This window comes from Pongo abelii, chromosome 16 (genome assembly GCF_028885655.2).
Source record: "Pongo abelii isolate AG06213 chromosome 16, NHGRI_mPonAbe1-v2.0_pri, whole genome shotgun sequence".
NCBI classification, from domain to species: domain Eukaryota; kingdom Metazoa; phylum Chordata; class Mammalia; order Primates; family Hominidae; genus Pongo; species Pongo abelii.
Window position 1 is genome coordinate 73,991,438 of NC_072001.2, and position 20,860 is coordinate 74,012,297.

Below are 20,860 nucleotides of genomic sequence, written 5' to 3' on the forward strand. Positions count from 1 at the left end.
CTTCTCAACAAGATTTTCTAGCACCCAGTGGATGCCTGCTTGCCTGCCAACCCTAGTCTGTCACACCCAGCAACTCCCTCTGCCAATCATTGATGACAACTATACCTTCTCTGTAAAGTCTCTGTCTCCGCATCGGGATGGAGACTCTCCAAATTTGTCCCTTTCTTGGGTTCTCTGTTTCAGCCCTAGGGTGGACCCTAAGCTGCTCCCTCTATCTGCTAGTCCTGTATTCTTCAGAGTTCACTTTACCCTTTAATAGCTAACTCCCTGCTATTAGTTAATAATTTTTTCTTTTTGAGACGGAGTCTCGCTCTGTCACCCAGGCTGGTGCAATCTCGGCTCACTGCAAGCTCCACCTCCCGGGTTCACGCCATTCTCCTGCCTCAGCCTCCCAAGTAGCTGGGACTCCAGGGGCCCGCCACCACACCCGGCTAATTTTTTGTATTTTTAGTAGAGACAGGGTTTCACCATGTTAGCCAGGATGGTCTCGATCTCCTGACTTCGTGATCCACCTGCCTTGGCCTCCCAAAGTGCTGGGATTACAGGCATGAGCCACCGCGCCCAGCCAATTTTTTTTTTTTTTTCCAGATGGAGCCTTACTCTGTCGCCCAGGCTGGAGTGCAATGGCATGATCTCGGCTGACTGCAACCTCTGCCTCCAGGTTTCAAGCCATTCTCTTGCCTCAGCCTCTGAGTAGCTGGAATTACAGGCACGCACCACCATGCCCAGCTAATTTTTGTATTTTTAGTAGAGACGGGGTTTCACCATGTTGGTCAGGCCGGTCTCGAACTCCTGACCTCGTGATCTGCCCACCTGGGCCTCCCAAAGGGCTGGGATTACAGGCAAAAGCCACCACACCTGGCCCCAGTTAATAATTTTTTATGTTAAACTTCTGTTCCAAATACTGTGTGATTGCTGTCTCCTAACCGGACCCTGAAGGATACAGATAGAATCAAAAGGAACCATTTTCTACAATTCCATCACCTTATAGTGAGGAGATTGAACCAGAGGGACAGGGAGAGGGACCAGAAAAGCAAATGTCTTGCCTTTCACACAGCGAGAGGTAGAGTTAGAGGTGGAAGTCATATCACCTAGTAGGCAATATCAGCAGTGGCTACCCCTATACACACCTAGCTCAATGGCTGGAATATAAGACGTGTTGCATAGAAATGTGTTGAGTGAGTGAATTAATGAATTATGGCTCTGAGGGCAAGGCTTGGTTGGGGAAGTTCAGGGAAGAGAAAGTATGAAGGTGTAGAGTCTTTCATAACGTTAAAGTAAGTTACCAGTGAGATAAGAAAACTATGCAGGAGAGACCAAGATCTCTTGGCAGATAATTTGCCAGTTACTTCTTAATGGAAAAGACAAACCCAGCAGCTTGACTTCAGCCCATAGATGATCTGGTAATCATCATGGGGTTGATTTTTTTTTCTTTTCTTTTTTTCTTTTTTCTTTTTTTTTTTGAGACAGAGTTTCACTCTTGCTGCCCAGGCTGGAGTGCAATGGCATGATCTCGGCTCACTGCAACCTCTGCCTCCTGCGTTCAAGTGATCCTCCTGTCTCAGCCTCCTGAGTAGCTGGGATTACAGGTGCCCGCCACCACACCCGGCTAATTTTTTGTATTTTTAGTAGAGATGGGGTTTCACCGTGTTAAGCAGGATGGTCTCAAACTCCTGACCTCAGGTAATCCACCCACCTCGGCCTCCCAAAGCGCTGGGATTACAGGCCTGAGCCACCGTGCAATCCCCCCAGTGACTTTTCAGATCACCCAGGCTGCCCAAATATTTACCAGATGGAGGCAGCTTCCCTGGAAGTGTTCCCAACCTAATTGGTTTGTGGCATCCAAGAGGAGGCAGCTCGGCCTGGCATGGGCAACATGGTGAAATCCCATCTCTACTAAAAATACAAAAATTAGCTGGGCGTGGTGGCAGGCACCTGTAATCCCAGCTACTCAGAAGGCTGAGGAAGGAAAATGGCTTGAACCTGGAGGGCAGAGGTTGCAGTGAGCCGAGATCGCATCATCGCACTCCAGCCTGGGCAACAAGAGCGAAACTCTGTCTCAAAAAAAAAAAAGAAAAAAAAAAAGGAAGCAGCTCTCTGTTGTGGCCAAAAATCAATGGCAATAAAGGAGGCCCCTCCAGAATTGGCCCCATCTCCCACTCACTCTCTTGAGATCCCCACAACCCACAAAGCAGTGGTTTGGATTTTGTAATTAGCAGTTTGTCTTTAACAACCATGATTTTAGCATTGCGGGTGCCAGTACAGTTTCTTTGAAGCATTGGCCAGGACCCAGGAGTTGCTCCTAATTTCTAATAAGGCATGTTCAGATAGTAAGAGAATAAAGACCAGTCTAGCATTTCAATTAGAACAGGGTGGTGTGATGGATTTGGCTTGGGCAATCTCCTTTTAGACAAATTGTTTTGACGAGTTCAAGAAAAAGGAGGGGATTCTAGGAGTAACAAGATCAAGTGGAAAGAACACTAGCCCTGAAGTCCAGCTCTCGGAGGTCAAGTCCCAGCTCTGCTACGAACTAACTGATTGTATGATCCTGGCCAACTCACTTCACTATTGGAGCATCAGTGCTCTCTTCTGTGAAAGTTTCACCTAAACAATTTCTGGACCCCAGCAACATCTTAAGAGATCATGGGATTCAGGGCACATCTCCTCTTCATCCACTGCCACCTTCAAAAAATTGACTTCTATATGTTTCAGAGTAAATGTTATTCTTTAAGAGTAAGGGGTTCACGGCCAGGTGCATTGCCTCACGCCTGTAATCCCAGCACTTTGGGAGGCTGAGGTGGGTGGATCACCTGAGGTCAGGAGTTTAAGATCAGCTGGCCAACATGGCAAAACCCTGTCTCCATAAAAATACAAAAATTAGCCAGGCCTGGTGGCAGGTGCCTGTAATCCCAGCTACTCGGGAGGTTGAGGCAGGAGAATCACTTAAACCTGGGAGGCGGAGGTTGCAGTGAGCTGAGATCACTCCACTGCACTCCAGCCTGGGCTACAGAGCAAGACTCCATCTCAAAAAAAAAAAAAAAAAAAGTAAGGGTTTCACTTTATGCCTACCTTGGAGCAAATGACCAAAAGTGTTTCTCTTATGCATGTATTTGTTCAGTTACTCTCTGAGCACCTTCCAGAAGTTGAAAGAAGTGCCTGAGTACTAATCCTTTTTCAGGCTCACACACTCAAACCCCTCTATATAGTTTTCCAGCTCAGCAGCATACTCTTAACTCCTCCTTTTTTGTACTCATAGCAGTCAACATCTGTTCAACTCATTTCCTAATCTATCCCATAACCTCTATTTCACTCTAGAGTTTAGGCATTAAATTGTTACCTCATTTCTCAAAGGCATTTGCCATATCTCTAACCAGATGTGAGATCTGAAGGGCAGAAACTGGACTCTGCACTTCCTACCTCCCACAGAATCTAATTGAGTGTCCTCCTTGTGGGTAATGCTCAATTAATGGTCCTTAATTGATGGGTCCATTAGCATTGTGGGTGTACAAAGGCATATAAGTGGATGTTCCTGTCCTCAGGAAAGATTCAGTGTAATTGAGGGAGACAGTGCGACCTGAAGACTTACTTAGGTGACAGTTGCAAGCAACATCGCCAGGCCTGTGATTCATTGTCAATAAATGCAATAGGTCAGTGGTTCCCAACCTTTGGACCCTGGACCTCTTGTAAACTATGGGTTATGCTAAGCATCACAAATCCTTATATCTGTAAGATGACTCAGACATGTCTCAAATGGTAGTCTCCTCCCCCCTTATCTATGGTTTGGCTTTCCGACGTTTGTTACCCACAGTCAACCAAGGTTCGAAAATATGAAATGGAAAATTCCAGAAATAACCAATTCATGAGTTTTAAAATGTGCACTGTCCCACTTTATCCAGCCTGGGATGTGGACCCTCCCTGTGTTCAGTGGATCCACACTGCAGACGCTACCTGCTCGTTAGTCACTAGATAGCCATCTCTGTTATAAGACGACTGTCACGTATCACGGTGCTTATGTTCAAGTGACTCTTATTTTACAGGATAACAAGGCCTTGAATAACGTTGTTCTTTTTTGTTTTTTGTTTTTTCTTTGAGTTGGAGTCTCGCTCTGTCACCCAGGCTGGAGTTCTGGAGTTCAGTGGCATGATCTCGGCTCACTGCAACCTGCGCCTCCCGGGTTCAAGCAATTCTCCTACCTCATGCCGGAGCAGCTGGAATTACAGGTACGTGCCACCACACCCGGCTAATTTTTGTAATTTTAGTAGAGACCCCCATCTCAAACTCCTGACCTCAAGTGCTCTACCTGCTTCAGCCTCTCAAAGTGTTGGGATTACAGGCATGAGCCACTGCGCCCGGCCTCTGTTATAATGTTGATAAGAAAAAAAAAAATAGATTCTTGGCTGGGGCCGACATCTGTGTGGAGTTTGCTTGTTCTCCTCATGTCTGTGTGGGTTTCCTCCCACATCCCAAAGATATGCACATGAGGTGAATTTGCATGTCTACCTCATCTCAGGATAAGTGAGTGTGGATGTGGCTGCACCCTGTGAGATAATGGCACCCTCTCCAGGGTGGGTTCCCACCTTGTACCCTGAGCTGCTGGGACAGGCTCCAGCTACCCATGACTCTGAACTGCAATAAGAAGGTAAATAATTATCTTACTTGCTTTTAATAATCTTTCTTAAATACATGTATAGCTCACATTTATTGTAAGGTTTAATATGAGTAGTTTGGCATATATTTAGAAGTTTGGCGATAGTTTTGTCACCAGAAATATGCTGAGGGAACTTAACTATTGTTTGTATCATTAACCTATGGTAAAATTGATTTCCTTATATGTTGTTTCACTTAAAGTCCTAGTTTCTTTCTTTTTTTTTTTTTTTTTTTTGAGATGGAGTTTCGTTCTTGTTGCCCAGGCTGGAGTGCAGTGGCACAATCTCGGCTCACCACAACCTCCGCCTCCCGGGTTCAAGTGATTCTCCTGCCTCAGGCTCCCGAGTAGCTGGGATTACAGGCATGCGCCACCGTGCCTGTAATTTTGTACTTTTAGTAGAGACGGGGTTTCTCCATGTTGGCCAGGCTGATCTCGAACTCCCGACATCAGGTGATCTGCCCTCCTTGGCCTCCCAAAGTGCTGAGATTACAGACGTGAGCCGTGGCACCGGGCCTAAAGTCCTAGTTTCTGAGAACCTATTGATGATGTTAAGTGAGGACTTACTGTACTTAATGGCCCCAAAGCATAAAGAGTAGTGGTGCTGGCAATTTGGATATGCCAAAGAGAAGCCATCAAGTGCTTCCTTTGAGCAAAAAGATAAAAGTTCTCCACTTAATAAGGAAAGAAAAGATATTGTATGATGAGGTTGTTTAGATCTATGATAAAGGCCAGGCATGGTGGCGCACATCTGTAATCCCAGCATTTTGGGAGGCCAAAGCAGGCGGATAACTTGAGGCCAGGAGTTCGAGACTAGCCTGGCCAACATGGCAAAACCCTATCTCTACTAAAAATGTAAAAAAATTTAGCTGAGTGTGGTGGTGCATGCCTGTAATCCCAGCTGCTCAGGAGGCTGAGGCAGGAGAATTGCTTGAACTTGGGAGGTGGAGGTTGCAGTGAGCCCAGATTGTGCCACTTACCCCAGCCTGGGTGACAGATCAAGACTCTGTCGCCAAAAAAAAAAAAAAAGCTATGATGAGGAGTTTGTACTAGTTTGGCTGTCACACCTCAGACTGCAAAAGTTACTGCCACAGTGTGTGGTAAGTGCCTAGTTAAGATGGAAAAGGCATCAATTTTTGTGGGTGGAAGACATGTACAGAACATGTTTCAAATGATGACAATTGGGTTTGGTATTATCCAAGGTTTCAGGCATCCATAAAGGGTCCTGGAATGTGTCTCCCACAGATAATGGGGGGACTATTGTACTTATTTTTCAAATATATGTTGTGATTGGCAAAATATATAGCCTCTTAAAAGCCTAGGATTTCATGCCATTCTTTGTTAATCGTGAACGTTTAAGACAGATGCTACTATTCCTGTCCCAGGAGCTTTAAAGCTGTGGGTTATAATGCAGACATGGCCAATTCCACCACCCATACCACACACAACCAGTCCCCCAAATGGCAAAAAAAATGGCATCAAGAAACCCTGATCACAAACATATGAATCTCTTAAGGGGGTGGACGGACCTCAAGTTCCTGAGGAACATGTGCTTCGAAGCACAACAAGAAGGGCCTGAAGAAGATGCAGGCCAGCAATGCCAAGGCCATGAGTACGAGAGCCAAGGATATTGAGGCCCTCATAAAACCCAAGGAGGTTAAGCCCAAGATCGTAAAGGGTGTCAGCTGCAAGCCCCATCAGCTTGCCTGCAGTGCCCACCCCAGGCTTGGAAAGTGTGCTCATGCCCACATTGCCAGGAGTCTCAGGCTCTGCTGACCAAAGGCCAAGGCTCAAAACAAGGCTCAGACCATGGCTTCAGCTCCAGCCTCAGTTCTGGCTACAGCTCAGGCTCCCAAAGGTGCTCAGGCACCCATGAAGGCTCCCGAGTAGAGGCCTGTGTCTGCCAGAATGAATACAGAAGGACTGGTGTGACCTCTGGGCTGCTGTCTGCTTGGGGCTGGTGCCCTCCCGTGCTATTTGCATGAACAAACGTGAGGAAAAATACATACATACATACATACATACATACATACATACATGCTAAAAGAATAATTATGCAGCTTCTGTGAACATTTTTTGAAGTTAAAAACCATCATGCTCAAATAGAGTTTGTTCAAACCACTGGCATAGACGGCTAGAACTTAGAAAACAAAGTGAACACTTTAGCATAGGTGGTTCAATAGATTTTTTTTTCCCTGCAAAAGGTGGGATTTGAACTCAGCTTTGAATAATGATTAAGTTTTTAACAGCAAGGATATGTCTGAGGTTCAACCCATTTCAGGTGTCCCAATGTATATGAAAGGAGAAAGCTTCATACCTACATGTTATAATTCTCTCCCTGACAGGTCATGATACCTCAAGATTAGCTGAATTGGAGCACAGCTGGATGGAGGCCCCAGGTTAATTAACTTCCTTTGAGAGCATCCAGAAAATTAGCAAAGACATGAGAAACCATTCACCCAGGACAACCAATCAGCCAGGACACTCCGAAACCTATTAAATCAGATTTTTAATCTTCTAAGCCTGTAGACAACTGTGTGACATCAGCCACACCCTCAAATCTTAAGGGAAACATGAATACAAGAATACATGTGTTCAAGGAATCATGCATAAAAGGATTGTGCCTTCAGATCAAGTCCAACTATTTTTATTTGTCATCAAATGTGAATGGAGATATGGGTACTAGTCCCAGGAATGCCATAAACTAGCAGTGAATCACTTCTTGAATAAGTCACCTCATTCTTCTAGACTTTGATCTGATAAAGGGAGGGATCGGACCAAAGAACCTTTAAAGTCTCTTCCTACTAGTATGTTTCTGCCTTTTGGTTGATGACTATGATGAGCAGAGCCATCTGTTCCCAAGGAGCTGGCTGGTGCCACTGCTCTACCCCTGTGTTCTAGGAGAAGTGGATAGAGGATTTGCCGAGGGAGGTGAGCAGAGGAAGAGATGACTTCCTCATTTGATGTGAAATAAGTCTCAGTAGGCTGTCATTTCCATAACCCTTTCATAAAAGTTGTTTCTTTGCAAGAAGTAAAGCTTCACTTTCTCCCTTTTTTGACCTGCCCTTTAGGCTAAAATTTGCCAGTGAACCTGATCCATCCCTCCCTCCCTCCCTCCCTTCCTTCCTTCCTTCCTCCCTTTTTCTTTTTTCTTTCTCTCTTTCTTTCTCTTTCTCTTTCTCTCTTTCTTTCTTTCTTTCTATTTTTGAACTTGATTTCACTCACACAGGAAACGCTGCCTATTCACTCCCTGCACTGCTGGGAGGAAATCATGTAAGATGACCCAGCTCTTTCAAAAAATATTATGGCATGAAAGATCACAATGCTTACAAATGTTCATAGCCTTTTATCTTATAATCTTACTTCCAGAAATCAATCTGAAGAAAGTAATTCTAAATGTCATTAACAGATTTAGGCATGAGGATGCTTATCATTGAGTTGTATAACTGCAAAAACTGAAAGCAACCTACACCCTCAGAACAGAGGAATGGTGAAGAAGTCATGGCGTGTTGAAATGATGAAATATTGTGTTAACAAATGGTGTTCAACAGTTTGAAATAGAGACTTGAAGACCACTTATTTCGAAAAATGGTAAGTCAAGAATATGAGACACAAAATTAGGCCGGGCGCGGTGGCTCATGCCTGTAATCCCAGCACTTTGGGAGGCTGAGGCAGGCGGATCACCTGAGGTCAGGAGTTTGCGAACAGCCTGGCTAACATGGCAAAACCCCGCCTCCACTAAAAATGCAAAAATTATCTGGGCATGGTGGTGCATGCCTGTAATCCCAGCTACTTGGGAGGCTGAGACAGGAGAATCCCTTGAACCCATGAGGCAGAGGTTGTAGTGATCTGAGATCATGCCACTGCACTCCAGCCTGGGCATCAGAGCGAGACTCTGTCTCAAAACACAAAAAAAAAGAAAAAGAAAAAAGAAAACTCACAGGGCAGGAGACCCTACCAGGAAGATCATCGTGGGGCTCCCCTAGAAGCTCTTCACCCGTATGGGTAACCCTGAAGAGATGGAACATGTACACACTCATTAGTGGATCCATGACCTGCCAAAGTGGCCCAGGCAGAAGGTGCTCTGCTGTGCTTGTCACTAAATTTAGACTACAGGTGGCAGGAAGGACACAGGAGGAAGGATTAAAGATCCAAGAAGGCGGCTGCTTAGGACATTTTAGGAACCTAAATCTAGGTTGTGCTGTTGAGTGGAAACACCAGTTCCAAATATCCCAGCCAGCTGGTGTGGCACTGTTTGTCCTGAGAACTGGAGGTGAACATTCCCTTGTCCACACGAATACCCAGCCTGCGCACCACCAGCAGGAGTCTGCTCAGACCAGGAGCCAACTGGTCAGGCAACCCCACTAGAGACTCTCGGGGTGCTCTGCTTGCTCTTGTAGGCTGGCTGATCCCAGCTGCTGGGAAGTCAGATCCCACAGGCAGACGTTGCAGGCAGCCTCGACAAAGCCTGGGAAACACCTAGGAGATCTTCCCTTCATTCAAACATCTGGCATAGAGGTGAAGTGTGAGGGCTCTGGAGTGACAGCCCTCACACTATTGTCTTCCAGATCTTCTACTAATTAGGCTGGAGGATAAACCTTAGATAAGCTGCTTGATTGCCTCACTTTCCCCAGTTAGCATGGAACCTTGGACCTGACATATGGTGGATGCTTGACAAATGCTGTCAAATGAAGGACAAAGAGTAGGATAGGGTGGGCCTCATCAAGCAGACCCCTGAGGTAGGTTCACAGGGGCTTCTCCCCTTTGGGAAGAAGGGTTCCCTGCGCTCCCACACCCCTTCACCGCTCAACTAAGAGGGAATCTCCTTCTATCCATGCAGGCATGTTTCTGGCTTTCCTCTTGGTGGGTAGGCACACATCCACGATCTAGGCCACAATTAGGCATGGCTCAGTCTTGGCAGGGTTTGGGGCCGCAGAGTCCTCACCATCGGTTGGTGGGAGCTTCTTTCCTACATCGGTCTCACAATCTTGCTTCCTCTAACATATTTCCATCTTAGCCACAATGTTATTATATTATCTTTAAGAATGTAGGAAAACCCTCCCCCCTAATTCCCACCACCCCTACTCTGCCTCTGGTCACAGGCGATGGAGTCCAGGCTTGGGTCAAATGTAACCAGCCCGCAAGGGTCAAGAGGGCCCCAGGGGACCTTAAACATACAAGGAAAAAATAAGAGCACATCAAAGCCCTCCCAAGGGGCAGCCGAGAGAATGTTGAAGCCCACGCAGAAGTTCTTTAACAATTGAGAGAGGGTGGGAGAGCCTCCCTCAAGGGTGACTGAGAAGAAGGATAAACAAGAAAATCAGCATTCAAAGGAGAGGATGAGGGAATGGAGGCTATCCCCAAACATCCAGGGTGAGCAGTTATGCGAGATCTCACAGTTCACCCACAGCTCTCTCTCATTCTAAATCTCTCTGTGACCTCTGAAGCTACAAGTTTCTCTACTTTTAACCTCTTGAGCAGAGACAGAGGCATGTCAGGCGTGAACCACAGTAACCAGTTCACGATGGAAATTCAAGAAGAGAGGGAAACATCTCACAACTTGCTGCCCGGGCTTTGTGGGTGGAGGGGCTGGGGGAGGGTGGGGATGGGAGATGGGGTTTATCCACCAGCTGATCAAGCCTACTAGCAGCAATTCCTCCGGGTGTTGGGGATTTGGGGGCTTCTTCCCAGGCCAGTGTAGCTAATTTAAGTCATCTGTGTGCCGAAATTCAGTTAAAATGGAGTTTTAGCAGAATTCTTCATGTGGATGCTGTGGTTAAACAGAAATTCCTTTTCAATGACGTTTGAACAGTGAGTCAAAATAAGGCCAGTAATAAGCTAGTGATGAGTAACTCCAGGACAGAGCAAGACCTGGGTGGAGAGGATATTTACGTGGAGCACACAGGCCAAAGTAGAAGGGAAATGATTCCTTCTCCAGGTCTCTTAGCAGGAGGTGGCCTCCTGCTCTCCTCCCACCCACCCCGTTCTATAGGGATTATTGTTTCCTTATAGAATTCCTGAGCCTGATTGAACTTCAATGATCATAGTCAAGGATCTGTCTTTTTCAAGATAAAATTTCTTTTATCACTTTTTCTTATTAAAAAGTACCACTGCTCCGCAGGCACGGTGGCTCATGCCTGTAATCCCAGCACTTTGGGAGGCCGAGGTAGGTGGATCACTTGAGGTCAGGAATTCAAGACCAGCCTGGCCGACGTGGTGAAAGCCCATCTCTATTAATAATACAAAAAATTAGCTTGGTGTGGTGGTGCACACCTGTAATCTCAGCTACTCGGGAGGAAAGAATCTCTTGGACCTGAGAGGCAAAGGTTGCAGTGAGCTGAGATTGAACCACTGCACTCCAGCCTGGGCTACAGAGCAAGACTTCATCTCAAAAATATATATATATATATATATATATATATATTACTGCTCATTACAGAAAAATCAGAAAATACTAATACAAGTAAAAAGAAGAAATGTTAAAGTATTCATAATCTCTCTTAAACATCACTATTAATGCCACTTTAGATTACTAGTGTACCCTCCTAGGTAAATATATATATATATGTAATATATTTGGGTATATATAAAATATATGATACACACACTAATGTACTTTTTTCAAAGAAAAACAGGTCTGTCCTGTAGTATGGCTTTGTGCTGTATTTCTCCTCTTTTACCTAACATTTCCTGTGGCTGTAGATACATTTGCCAGCATCGTTTAGTGGCTGCATATTTTCCTACCACCTGAAGTACTAAGTTGATTTAGCCAGTTCCCTGTTGTTGGACACTTAGGTTGTTGCAACTTTTTCTCGATTATAATTGTAATGAACATCCATGCAGCTAAATCTTTGCATAAATTATTTTTTTTTCATGCCTCAGGTTTATTTGTACAAATAGCACAGGAGGACACCAGCCCCATGCAGATGGCAGCCCCGGGGGGTCGCACCAGTCCTTCTGTCCTCACGTTGGCAGACAGAGATCTCTACTCTGAAGCCTTTGTAGGGGAACTGGGCACCTTTGGGAGCCTGAGCTGGAACTGAAGCTGGAGCTGCAGGCTGGGCCTTGGTTTGATCCTTGGCCTTGGCCTTTGGCCGACACAGCCTGAGCGCCTTGGCAATGTGGGCACGAGCATGCTTCCCAAGCTTGGGTTGGCCAATGTAGGCAAGCTGATTGAGCTTGCAGCTGAAACCCTTTGGGATCTTGGGCTTAACCTCCTCGGGCTTTACGAGGGCCTTGATAGCCTTGGCACATGCACTCATGGCCTTGGCACTGTTGGCCTGCATCTTCTTTAGGCCCTTCTTGCTGTGCTTCTTGGCAAAGGGCATGTTCCTAAGGAACTTGGGATCCACTCCCTTTAGAGACACGGATCTTTGTGATTGAGATTTCTTGATACCATTTCTGTGCTGTTTTTGGAACTGGTCATGTGTGTTGTGGTTCTTGGACTTGGCCATGTCCGCACCATAAGCCATGGCTCCCAAAGCTCCTAGAACCAGAAGAGCTTGCATAAATTCTTAACCCTTTCATTGGATAAATTCCCAGAAGTTAAATTGCTAAAGCTCCTTCATATTTATATGTTGGGAAAAATAAACCCAGATATTGGCCTAAAATACTGAATTAACACTAAAATGTTACCACCCTTCAGTGGGGAGTTGGACAACCCATGCCAATGAGCTCCAGGGGCCGTGCTGTTTGCTCTGCACAAGGAAGAGACTCTCCATCCTCATGTGACTGTTGCAGATACCAGCTGTGAAAATGGAAGCCACAATTATAACTTCTTGTAAAAGCAAGGGCTCTTCATTAAAAGCTATCTATGGGAGTTACCCATCTTCTGGAGCCTCAAGTGTGGGATACTTTGGAATGCATGTATGTATATCAGACCTGTCATACTTACCTACCTTTAGCATGCGTGGACATTGCATCCTTCTTTCTCTTCTCTTTGCATACCTTCTTCTGCTGCTGGCCACGGGTGAATTGGGGTATAAATGGTTTTTGGAATTCTATAGGAATGTCCTGGCCCATTATCAAATAATGCCTGCTTCTCACTTAACACCTCTGCCCTGAGGATATTTGGAGTGCAATTCAAAGGCCTCAGAACAGAAGCACAAATTGTCATATCTGGTAGAAAGCAGATCAAAGCTGCATGAGGTGGCTCACACCTGTAATCCCAGCACTTTGGGAGGCCAAGGTGGGCAGATCACTTGAGGTCAGGAGTGCGAGACTAGCCTGGGCAACATGGTAAAACTCTCTCTCTATTAAAAATATAAAAATTAGCTGGGCATGGCAGCAGGCACCTATAATCTCAGCTACTCAGGAGGCTGAGGTACGAGAATCTCTTGAACTCAGGAGGCGGAGGTTGCAGTGAACCGAGATTGTGCCACTGCACTCCAGTCCAGGTGACAGAGTGAGATTCTGTCTCAAAAAAAAAAAAAAAAAAAAAGAAAGGAACAGGTCGAGATCCCCACCCCCACCTTAGAAACACAATTTAAACTGAGTCAGCTTGTGGTTAAATCTGTAAGCTAATAATCCTCCCCCAAGGAGAATGGCGGCTGGGTGAAGGGTTGCTGGAGCAGGTAAGGATTTGTACAGGAATACAAGTGGGGCTGTAGTGGAAAGAGGAAAGTGCGCATTGAAGTTGAAAGAGAGTTGGCTTGGGAGTGAGGAAACTGGGTTCCAGTTCTGCCAACGACGTGCAGTGTGTCTTTGAGGAAGTTGCCTCCCTACTCTGCTCCTGTTTCTTTATCATTTAACCAGGTGCTACCATCCCGTCCTGTTCTCACTACTTTGCTCTTTTCCTCACTCATTTAATAATTTTCTAGTAACGTGGTTCATGACTTTTGACAGTCTTTTACACTTTCTGAATTTTGTAGATGGGCTGCCCAGTAACTGATCACATCTGAATGCCTTGGAGAGTTAGCAAGTCAACCTCTGGCTTTCACTATTGTCAAAGCCCTTCAGTTTCCAAAGCCTCTCCTATAGCAGCAAGCTCTTGTTTATAGGTGAACATGCTCCCTTGCTTTTAAAGCCTAGAACATGGGGGCCTCCGGGAGCTAGGAATGTCCACCTCATGTATACCTGGAGAATTCCCCAACTTCTACTCACTTTCTGCAAGGCCTTTGGCCACCAGGAACTAGAGAGTTGGCAGATAGATTTCATCCAGCATGCCAGCCTAATCAAGTGGTGGCAGCTGCCTCAACGGTCATACGGAAAAGCACTCTAAGGCCACTTCCATTCTCAACCAGAAAGATTCCCATGTCTGCCATGAGCAAGGAACATGGGGAGGAGGTGCTATTACTGCCATTTCTCGCTCTTCCTGACCTAGTTTATGAGAATCAATGAATTTGCAGATCTCAGCTTTCCAGTAGGTTCCTGTGCTCCAGGGCGGGGATACAGAAAATCATCCCTCTTAGGGAACGTGAGCTTGAGCAGAAGATGACCAGTACTGTAAAAGGAGGTGTGCGTCTCACTCAAAACCGTCTAGCAGCATGGAGGTGAGGTGTCTCCTCTCACTTGGACACTGCATTTTCTCAAACTGTGTTTTACCCTTGGTTGGTGGCTTATCCTCCCCAAGCCTTCTCTGGATGTTAATTTTAACTTTTATCCTGTTTTATTTTGAGTAGGTAAGGTGAGAACTCACAGAGAAAGTGGCTTTGAGCCTCTGTTTTCCAGCAGGAGAACATAGCTGGACCACTATGGGCTGGAAGTTGGGACTTCAAACACAATCCATTATTTTCTGGATGGAAAATGTTTAGAAGCTAGCACTGAGGGAAGTGTTTGAAGTGTTCTCTTCATTCTTTTGATGTGAGTGTTAAAGAAGTGTGGGGTAGTTATTAGAGGAACTCTAAGGTGGGGAGCAGAAAACTCCAGAAGGGTTTGTTTGTTTGCTTGTTTTGAGACAGAGTCTTGCTCTGTCACAAGGCTGGAGTGCAGTGGCGCGATCTCGGCTCACTGCAACCTCTGCCTCCCAGGTTCAAGCAGTTCTCCCTGCCTCAGCCTCCCGAGTAGGTGGGATTACGGGCGCCTGCCACCATGCCCGGCTAATTTTTGTATTTTTATTAGATATGGGGTTTCGCCATGTTGGCCAGGCTGGTCTCAAGCTCCTGATCTCATATGATTCACCTGCCTCAGCCTCCCAATGTACTAGGATTACAGATGTGAGCCACCGCTCCTGGCCTCCAGAAGGGTTTTGAAAGCAGGCTTCTTAGAACTGGAGCTAGCATGCATCTGTGTTCGTGGCAGTGTGGTCTACAGGGCAAACCAAGGCGTGGAATCAGGAAGCCAGAGCTCTATCTTCAGCCTTGTCACCCATTGAAGAAGTCAACTTGCCTGTCTGGGCCTCAGTTTCCCCATCAGTTAAAACATGCCCTGCCCACCCCAGTTTTGGGGATAATCTGATGAGAGAAAGGATGTGAATACATCTTGAAAAAAAATAGCTAAAGAGCTATATAAATGGAAGGCATGATTGTTTGTTTTCCCAAGTGAAGCTGTCTCTTTGCCATCACTGCTGGAGAGGCTGTTTGGATTGTAAGTATTTGGCCTCTGAACTTTCATTCTGGACTGGAGCAGCTGTGGGTGGCAGGAATGCAGAGAGGGAGGAAATATCAGAGTTAGCAAGCCTGGGCCTCAGTCTCAGAGTTGGCCAAGTTTCTAGGGGAAAAAAATAATCTCAAGTAGCTCTTTGTGGTCATGAAGGATACACTTATGCAATTGTTTTCAATATTTTAAGAGTCTGAAGAACTTAAAAGAGTCTGAAGAACTTTTCTGAAGAAAAGCTTTAAGGAACACTTATCCCAATGGAAACAATAGAGTTCCTCATTCAACCTAGACTGAACAAATCTGCATAAAATGGCGAATAGAAGAAATTATCTAAATAATTTAGCACTCCCCTTTTTTCTGGCACACACACATACATAAACACGAGGATTATTTCACCCACACTGATTACACTAGTGCGTTTGGTGTGTTCTTCTTCCCCCTTTCCAACAAGTTAGAGCTTTTCCATTCTTCAAAGTTCTTCCCAATTGCTTTGTCTTTTTATACTCAGTGCCAAGCACAGTATAGTAGGCACTCAGTAAGTTTCTGATAAACAAAATACCATCCTGTCTGGGGTATACCTGACCATAATGGCTCCCAGCAAATCATGCCTCTCTCAATCCATGTGCTTATGGAGTCCCTTTCACACTGACTCTGGGCTCCAGCACATAACTTGCTTTGGCCAATTGGACCTTAGCAAATACATTTTTTTTTTTTTTTTGAGACGGAGTTTCGCTCTTGTTGCCCAGGCTGGATTGCAATGGCGCGATCTTGGCTCACTGCAACCTCTGCCTCCCAGGTTCAAGCAATTCTCCTGCCTCAGCCTCCCTAGTAGCTGGGATTATAGGCATGTGCCACCATGCCCAGCTAATTTTGTATTTTTAGTAGAGATGGGGTTTCTCCATGCTGGTCAGGCTGGTCTTGAACTCCCGACCTTAGGTGATCTGCCCACCTCGGCCTCCCAAAGTGCTGGGGTTACAGGCATGAGCCACCGCACCCGGCCAGCAAGCACATTATAAGCAGGGCCTTGAAATGCACTTATACACTGAAACATAAATATCATGTGAAGAAGTCTAAGTGAGCCTGCTGCAGATACCTGGCCCAGTCAACAGCCAGCTCTAACGACGGGTCATGTGAATGAGGCCATGTTAGAGCGTCCAGTCCTCATCAAACCACCAAATGATTGTAGCCAGACAAAGTCAGCAGAATTGCCCAGCTGAGCTCAGCCCAAATTGCTGACCTTTAGAATCGTGAACAAGTAAAATTGTAGTCTTAAGCCACTGAATTTTCATGTGTTATGGAGTAATAGATCACTGGGATGCCACTTCTTTTTAGAAAATTAATAGAAACTTTTAAGTCAGAAATGGTAAATATTATGTTATAGCTCATCTATCGACTTTGGTAGTGTTTTTTTGGACGACTGCCATAAGAAGAATTTGAAGGCTAAATTAATGGAAAAGAAAGTCAGCCGGGTGCAATGGCTCACTCCTGTAATCCTAGCATTTCGGGAGGCCGAGGTGGATTGATCACCTGAGGTCAGGAGTTCGAGACCAGCCTGGCGAACATGGTGAAACCCCGTCTCCACTAAAAGTGCAAAAATTAGCTGGGCATGGTGGTGCACACCTGTAGTCCCAGCTACTCAGGAGGCTGAGGCAGGAGAATCACTTGAACCTGGGAGGCGGAGGTTGCAGTGAGCCGAGATCACGCCACTGCACTCCAGCCTGGGTGACAGAGTGAGGCTCCATCTCAAAAACAACAACAACAATAAACAAACAAAATAAATGGAAAAGAAAGCCAAATTCATTAGTGGTGTGTGCAAACAACATGGGCAGAAGTACAGACAATATATATGCTATATATTTGCCATTCTTGTTCCATATTATCAATCACAGGTCAATGAATTTAAAAAGCAGAACTTTTTTTTTTTTTTTGAGATGGAGTTTCACTCTTGTTGCCCAGGCTGGAGTGCAATGGCGCAATCTCAGCTCACTGCAACCTCCGCCTCCCAAGTTCAAGCGATTGTCCTGCCTTAGCCTCCTGAGTAGCTGGGATTACAGGCACCTGCCACCATGCCTGGCTCATTTTTGTATTTTCAGTAGAGACGGGGTTTCACCATGTTGGCCAGGCTGGTCTCAAACTCCTGATCTCAGGTGATCCACCCGCCTCAGCCTCCTAAAGTGCTGGAATTACAGGCGTGAGCCACCACACCCGGCCAAAAAAGCAGAACTATTAAAGTTGAATGTTAGGTGGGCCAAGACAACTGGTAAGGAATTTTTCCAATGAGTTAGGTCACATTTTTCAGGAACAGTGATAGTGAAGGCAGAACATCTTGAGTAGACACAACCAGGCATTATTTATGTCACTGGAGAACACAATTATATACTGGAGAGGCTCACAATTTGGGACTATTTGGTCGACTAGCAGGTTACCTGGGGCAGTGTGAGAGTGTGTTTACCATGGCTCCAAGGTGTCATCAGCCTCGTAGGTCCAGAAACTCAGTGCTGTTAGTGCATCCAGAGCTGACTGGACTCCTGGGAACAGACCTACAAGAACCATGTTCATGAGAGACTGACAGCAAAATGAAATGCAAAGACTTCCTAGGATACGACAATTCTTATCTGCTCCCTAGACTAAATTAGTCATCAGAAAGGCTTGGTCGTGTGAAAAGGACGGAATGAGAAGAAAGGAAGTGGGAAGATTCAGAGGGAATGTTTCACATGAGTCAAGAAGGCCGGATGGAGCATCTCTGCCCCACAACGGTGCTCTTTGCAGCAGTGGGAAAAGCCCTGACCTCAGGCCCAGCGCCTCTGTCCCTTGAGCATAACTAGAGGCACACTGACCACTTGCAGACATTGATTGCACTTCTAACATCTCTGCAGACCTCATTTCTCCCGGGAGACCTGCTTCCTCCAACACATTAACATAATTGATTAGGCCATTGCTACTTTCCTGTTCAGAAACACCTTCTGGGGATTACACCATAATTAGAATTTTGTTTTTCCAAATCCCTGATTATCCATTACCACTTTGATTTATTTTATTTATTTATTTATTGTTTTGAGATGAAGTCTCCCTCTTGTCCCCCAGGCTGGAGCGCAGTGGCACGATCTTGGCTCACCGCAACCTCTGCCTCCTGGGTTCAAGCGATTCTTCTGCCTCAGCCTCCCGAGTAGCTGGGATTACAGTGCCTGCCACCAAGGCCAGCTAATTTTTGTATCTTCAGTAGAGACAGGGTTTCACCATGTTGGCCAGGCTGGTCTCAAACTACTGACCTCAGGTGATCCGCCCACTTCAGTTTCCCAAAGTGCTGAGATTATAGGCGTGAGCCACCGTGCCTGGACTACCACTTTGATTTATAAGACATCTTACCCTTTTGAAGATTTCCATATAATGTAATGATTTTGTCCATCCATCCTTATATCTATTTTTTCTATTTCATCTGTTTATTCAATAAATTCCTAATATACACTCAGTTGGTGCTGGAGGAGGTTAAGAGGAGTAAAGCACAACTCTTTCCTCCAAGGAGCCTCAGAGGTGAGAAAAGAGACAGGAGTCTAGGTGAGAGACCAGCCCTAGAAAAGAACAGGGAAGAAATGAGAACATTCTGCCTAAGGTGGAGCCGGTGTGATAGGGAAGCAGTGGCAGGTATCAGAGAAGGAGAGATGCTAGAGACAGAAAATAGATTTAGTGACTGCCTTGTGGGTGGGCAATGAGGGAGAAGGGACCAGGATGATAAAAATGAATGTCAACTACTAAATATTTAGTGTCATCATCATCATTATTAACAGCCTGCATTTATTTATTTGTTTTTTATTTTTCTTGAGACAGAGTCTTGCTCTGTTGCCCAGGCTACAGTGCAGTGGTGCCATCTCGGCTCACTGCAACCTCCAGCTCCTGGGTTCACGTGATTCTCATGCCTCAGCCTCCCAAGTAGCCGAGATTACAGGTGTCTGCCCCCATGCCCAGCTAATTTTTGTATTTTTAGTAGAGGTGGGGTTTCGCCTTGTTGGCCAGGCTGGTCTCAAACTCCTGACCTCAAGTGATCCACCTGCCTCGGCCTCCCAAAGTGCTGGGATTACAGGTGTGATGCACCGCACCCGGCCTAATAGCCTGGATTTATTAAACACTTCCAGCATACCAGGTGTTGGGAACAGGCCCCCCAAAATCTGGCCATAAACTGGCCCCAAAACTGGCCATAAGCAAAATCTCTGCAGCACTGTGACATGTTCGTGATGGCCATGACACCCACGCTGGAAGGTTGTGGGTTTATCGGAATGAGGGCAAGGAACACCTGGCCTGCCCAGGGTGGAAAACCACTTAAAGGCGTTCTTAAACCACAAACAATAGCCTGAGCGATCTGTGCCTTAAGGGCATGTTCCTGCTGCAGATAACTAGCCAGACCCACCCCTTTATTTCGGCCCATCCCTTCGTTTCCCTTAAGGGATACTTTCAGGTAATCAAATATCTATAGAAACAATGCTAATGACTGGCTTGCTGTTAATAAATATGTGGGTAAATCTCTGTTGGGGCTCTCAGCTCTGAAGGCTGTGAGACCCCTGATTTCTCACTTTACACCTCTATATTTCTATGTGTGTGTCTTTAATTCCTCTAGCGCCGCTGGGTTAGGGTCTCCCCAACCGAGCTGGTCTCGGCAACCAGGCACTGTTCTAAGCACTTTATAAGCATGAATTCATTTAATCCTCATAACCCAATGAACCAGGCACTGCCATATGTCTGTATTTCAGGTGAGGAAATGGAGGCAGAGAGAAATAGATAACATGTCCAAGGTGATGCAGCTAGTCAGAGGCAGGGGCAGGGTAACTCTCGGGTATCTAAGTGTCCAAGAGGGTGTCTGCCACAAAGATAGGAAACTGGAGGGAGATACACATAATAGTTTTAGAAATGTGTGATTTGAGATGCCTGGGGCCATCCGGTGGAGAGTTCCAGGAGGGAGTTGTATGTATAGGAGGGAGGCCAAGGAGTGCATCTGCCTGGAAATAGTTTAAACACCACCAGCATCTCCATGTGGCAGTGGAAGCTGTAGGTCTGGTGTGGAATATCACGGATGGGGCCAAGGTGAAGACCCAAGAGTGAAGAGGCATTAGGAGGAAGAGGACCCAGATAGGGATTGTGGAAATGAGTGATTAAAAAGCTAAGGTATGAACCAAGAACAAGCAGTATCATAGAAGGTGAGGGAGTGAAAGAGTTTCCAAAATCAGGCAATGCTCAAGTGCATCAGATACCACCACCAAGACAGCATTCAGATGAGGCTTGAAAAGCAGCCACTAAGGTAGACATTCAGGAAGTTTGACAACTAATGGTCTTGACAAGCACAGTTTTGTGGCATATGAACTCTAGCTCCGAAAGCACCCGGATCAGTGGTTTTCAAACTCTGGTACAAGAGAATCTTTTGATGGTTTATGAAAATGCAGATTCCTGGAACCATGAACCTGGGTTCATAAGGTTTAAGGCCAGGCCCAGGAATCAGAACTTTTTAAAAGTTGCCCCATCAGGTGATTCTGACATCGGTGGTTCATAAACTATGTTTTGACAAGCATGGCCCTGAAGACACAGCATTTTTTTTCTACCTGCCCCAGGTTCTGGTTTCTTGTTAAATGATCTACAACCTCTCTCTGGGAAATCAACATATTAATGGCCAACATTTCAGTTCACACCTTCCCC

The 20,860-nt window shown here is 45.8% G+C and overlaps 1 protein-coding gene, 1 long non-coding RNA gene and 1 pseudogene across 2 annotated transcripts; 2 read left to right on the plus strand and 1 right to left on the minus strand.

The window, feature by feature from the left end:
- The first annotated feature begins 6,061 nt into the window (after nt 1-6,061).
- LOC112129016 (large ribosomal subunit protein eL29-like) lies at nt 6,062-6,535 on the plus strand (annotated as a pseudogene).
- A 921-nt stretch (nt 6,536-7,456) lies between these two features.
- On the plus strand, nt 7,457-12,408 carry LOC129050151 (uncharacterized). The gene is made up of 3 exons (XR_008513674.2): nt 7,457-7,576; nt 8,055-8,236; nt 12,291-12,408. It is a non-coding gene; the product is annotated as an uncharacterized LOC129050151 (long non-coding RNA).
- LOC100431317 (large ribosomal subunit protein eL29-like) lies at nt 11,518-17,677 on the minus strand. The gene is made up of 3 exons (XM_009249985.3): nt 17,608-17,677; nt 12,284-12,392; nt 11,518-12,131 (listed from the first exon to the last, which is right to left on the minus strand). Exon 3 carries the CDS (start codon nt 12,115-12,117, stop codon nt 11,530-11,532), a length of 588 nt encoding a protein of 195 aa, XP_009248260.2. The 5' UTR covers nt 12,118-12,131; nt 12,284-12,392; nt 17,608-17,677; the 3' UTR covers nt 11,518-11,529.
- Between the last annotated feature and the right edge of the window lie 3,183 nt (nt 17,678-20,860).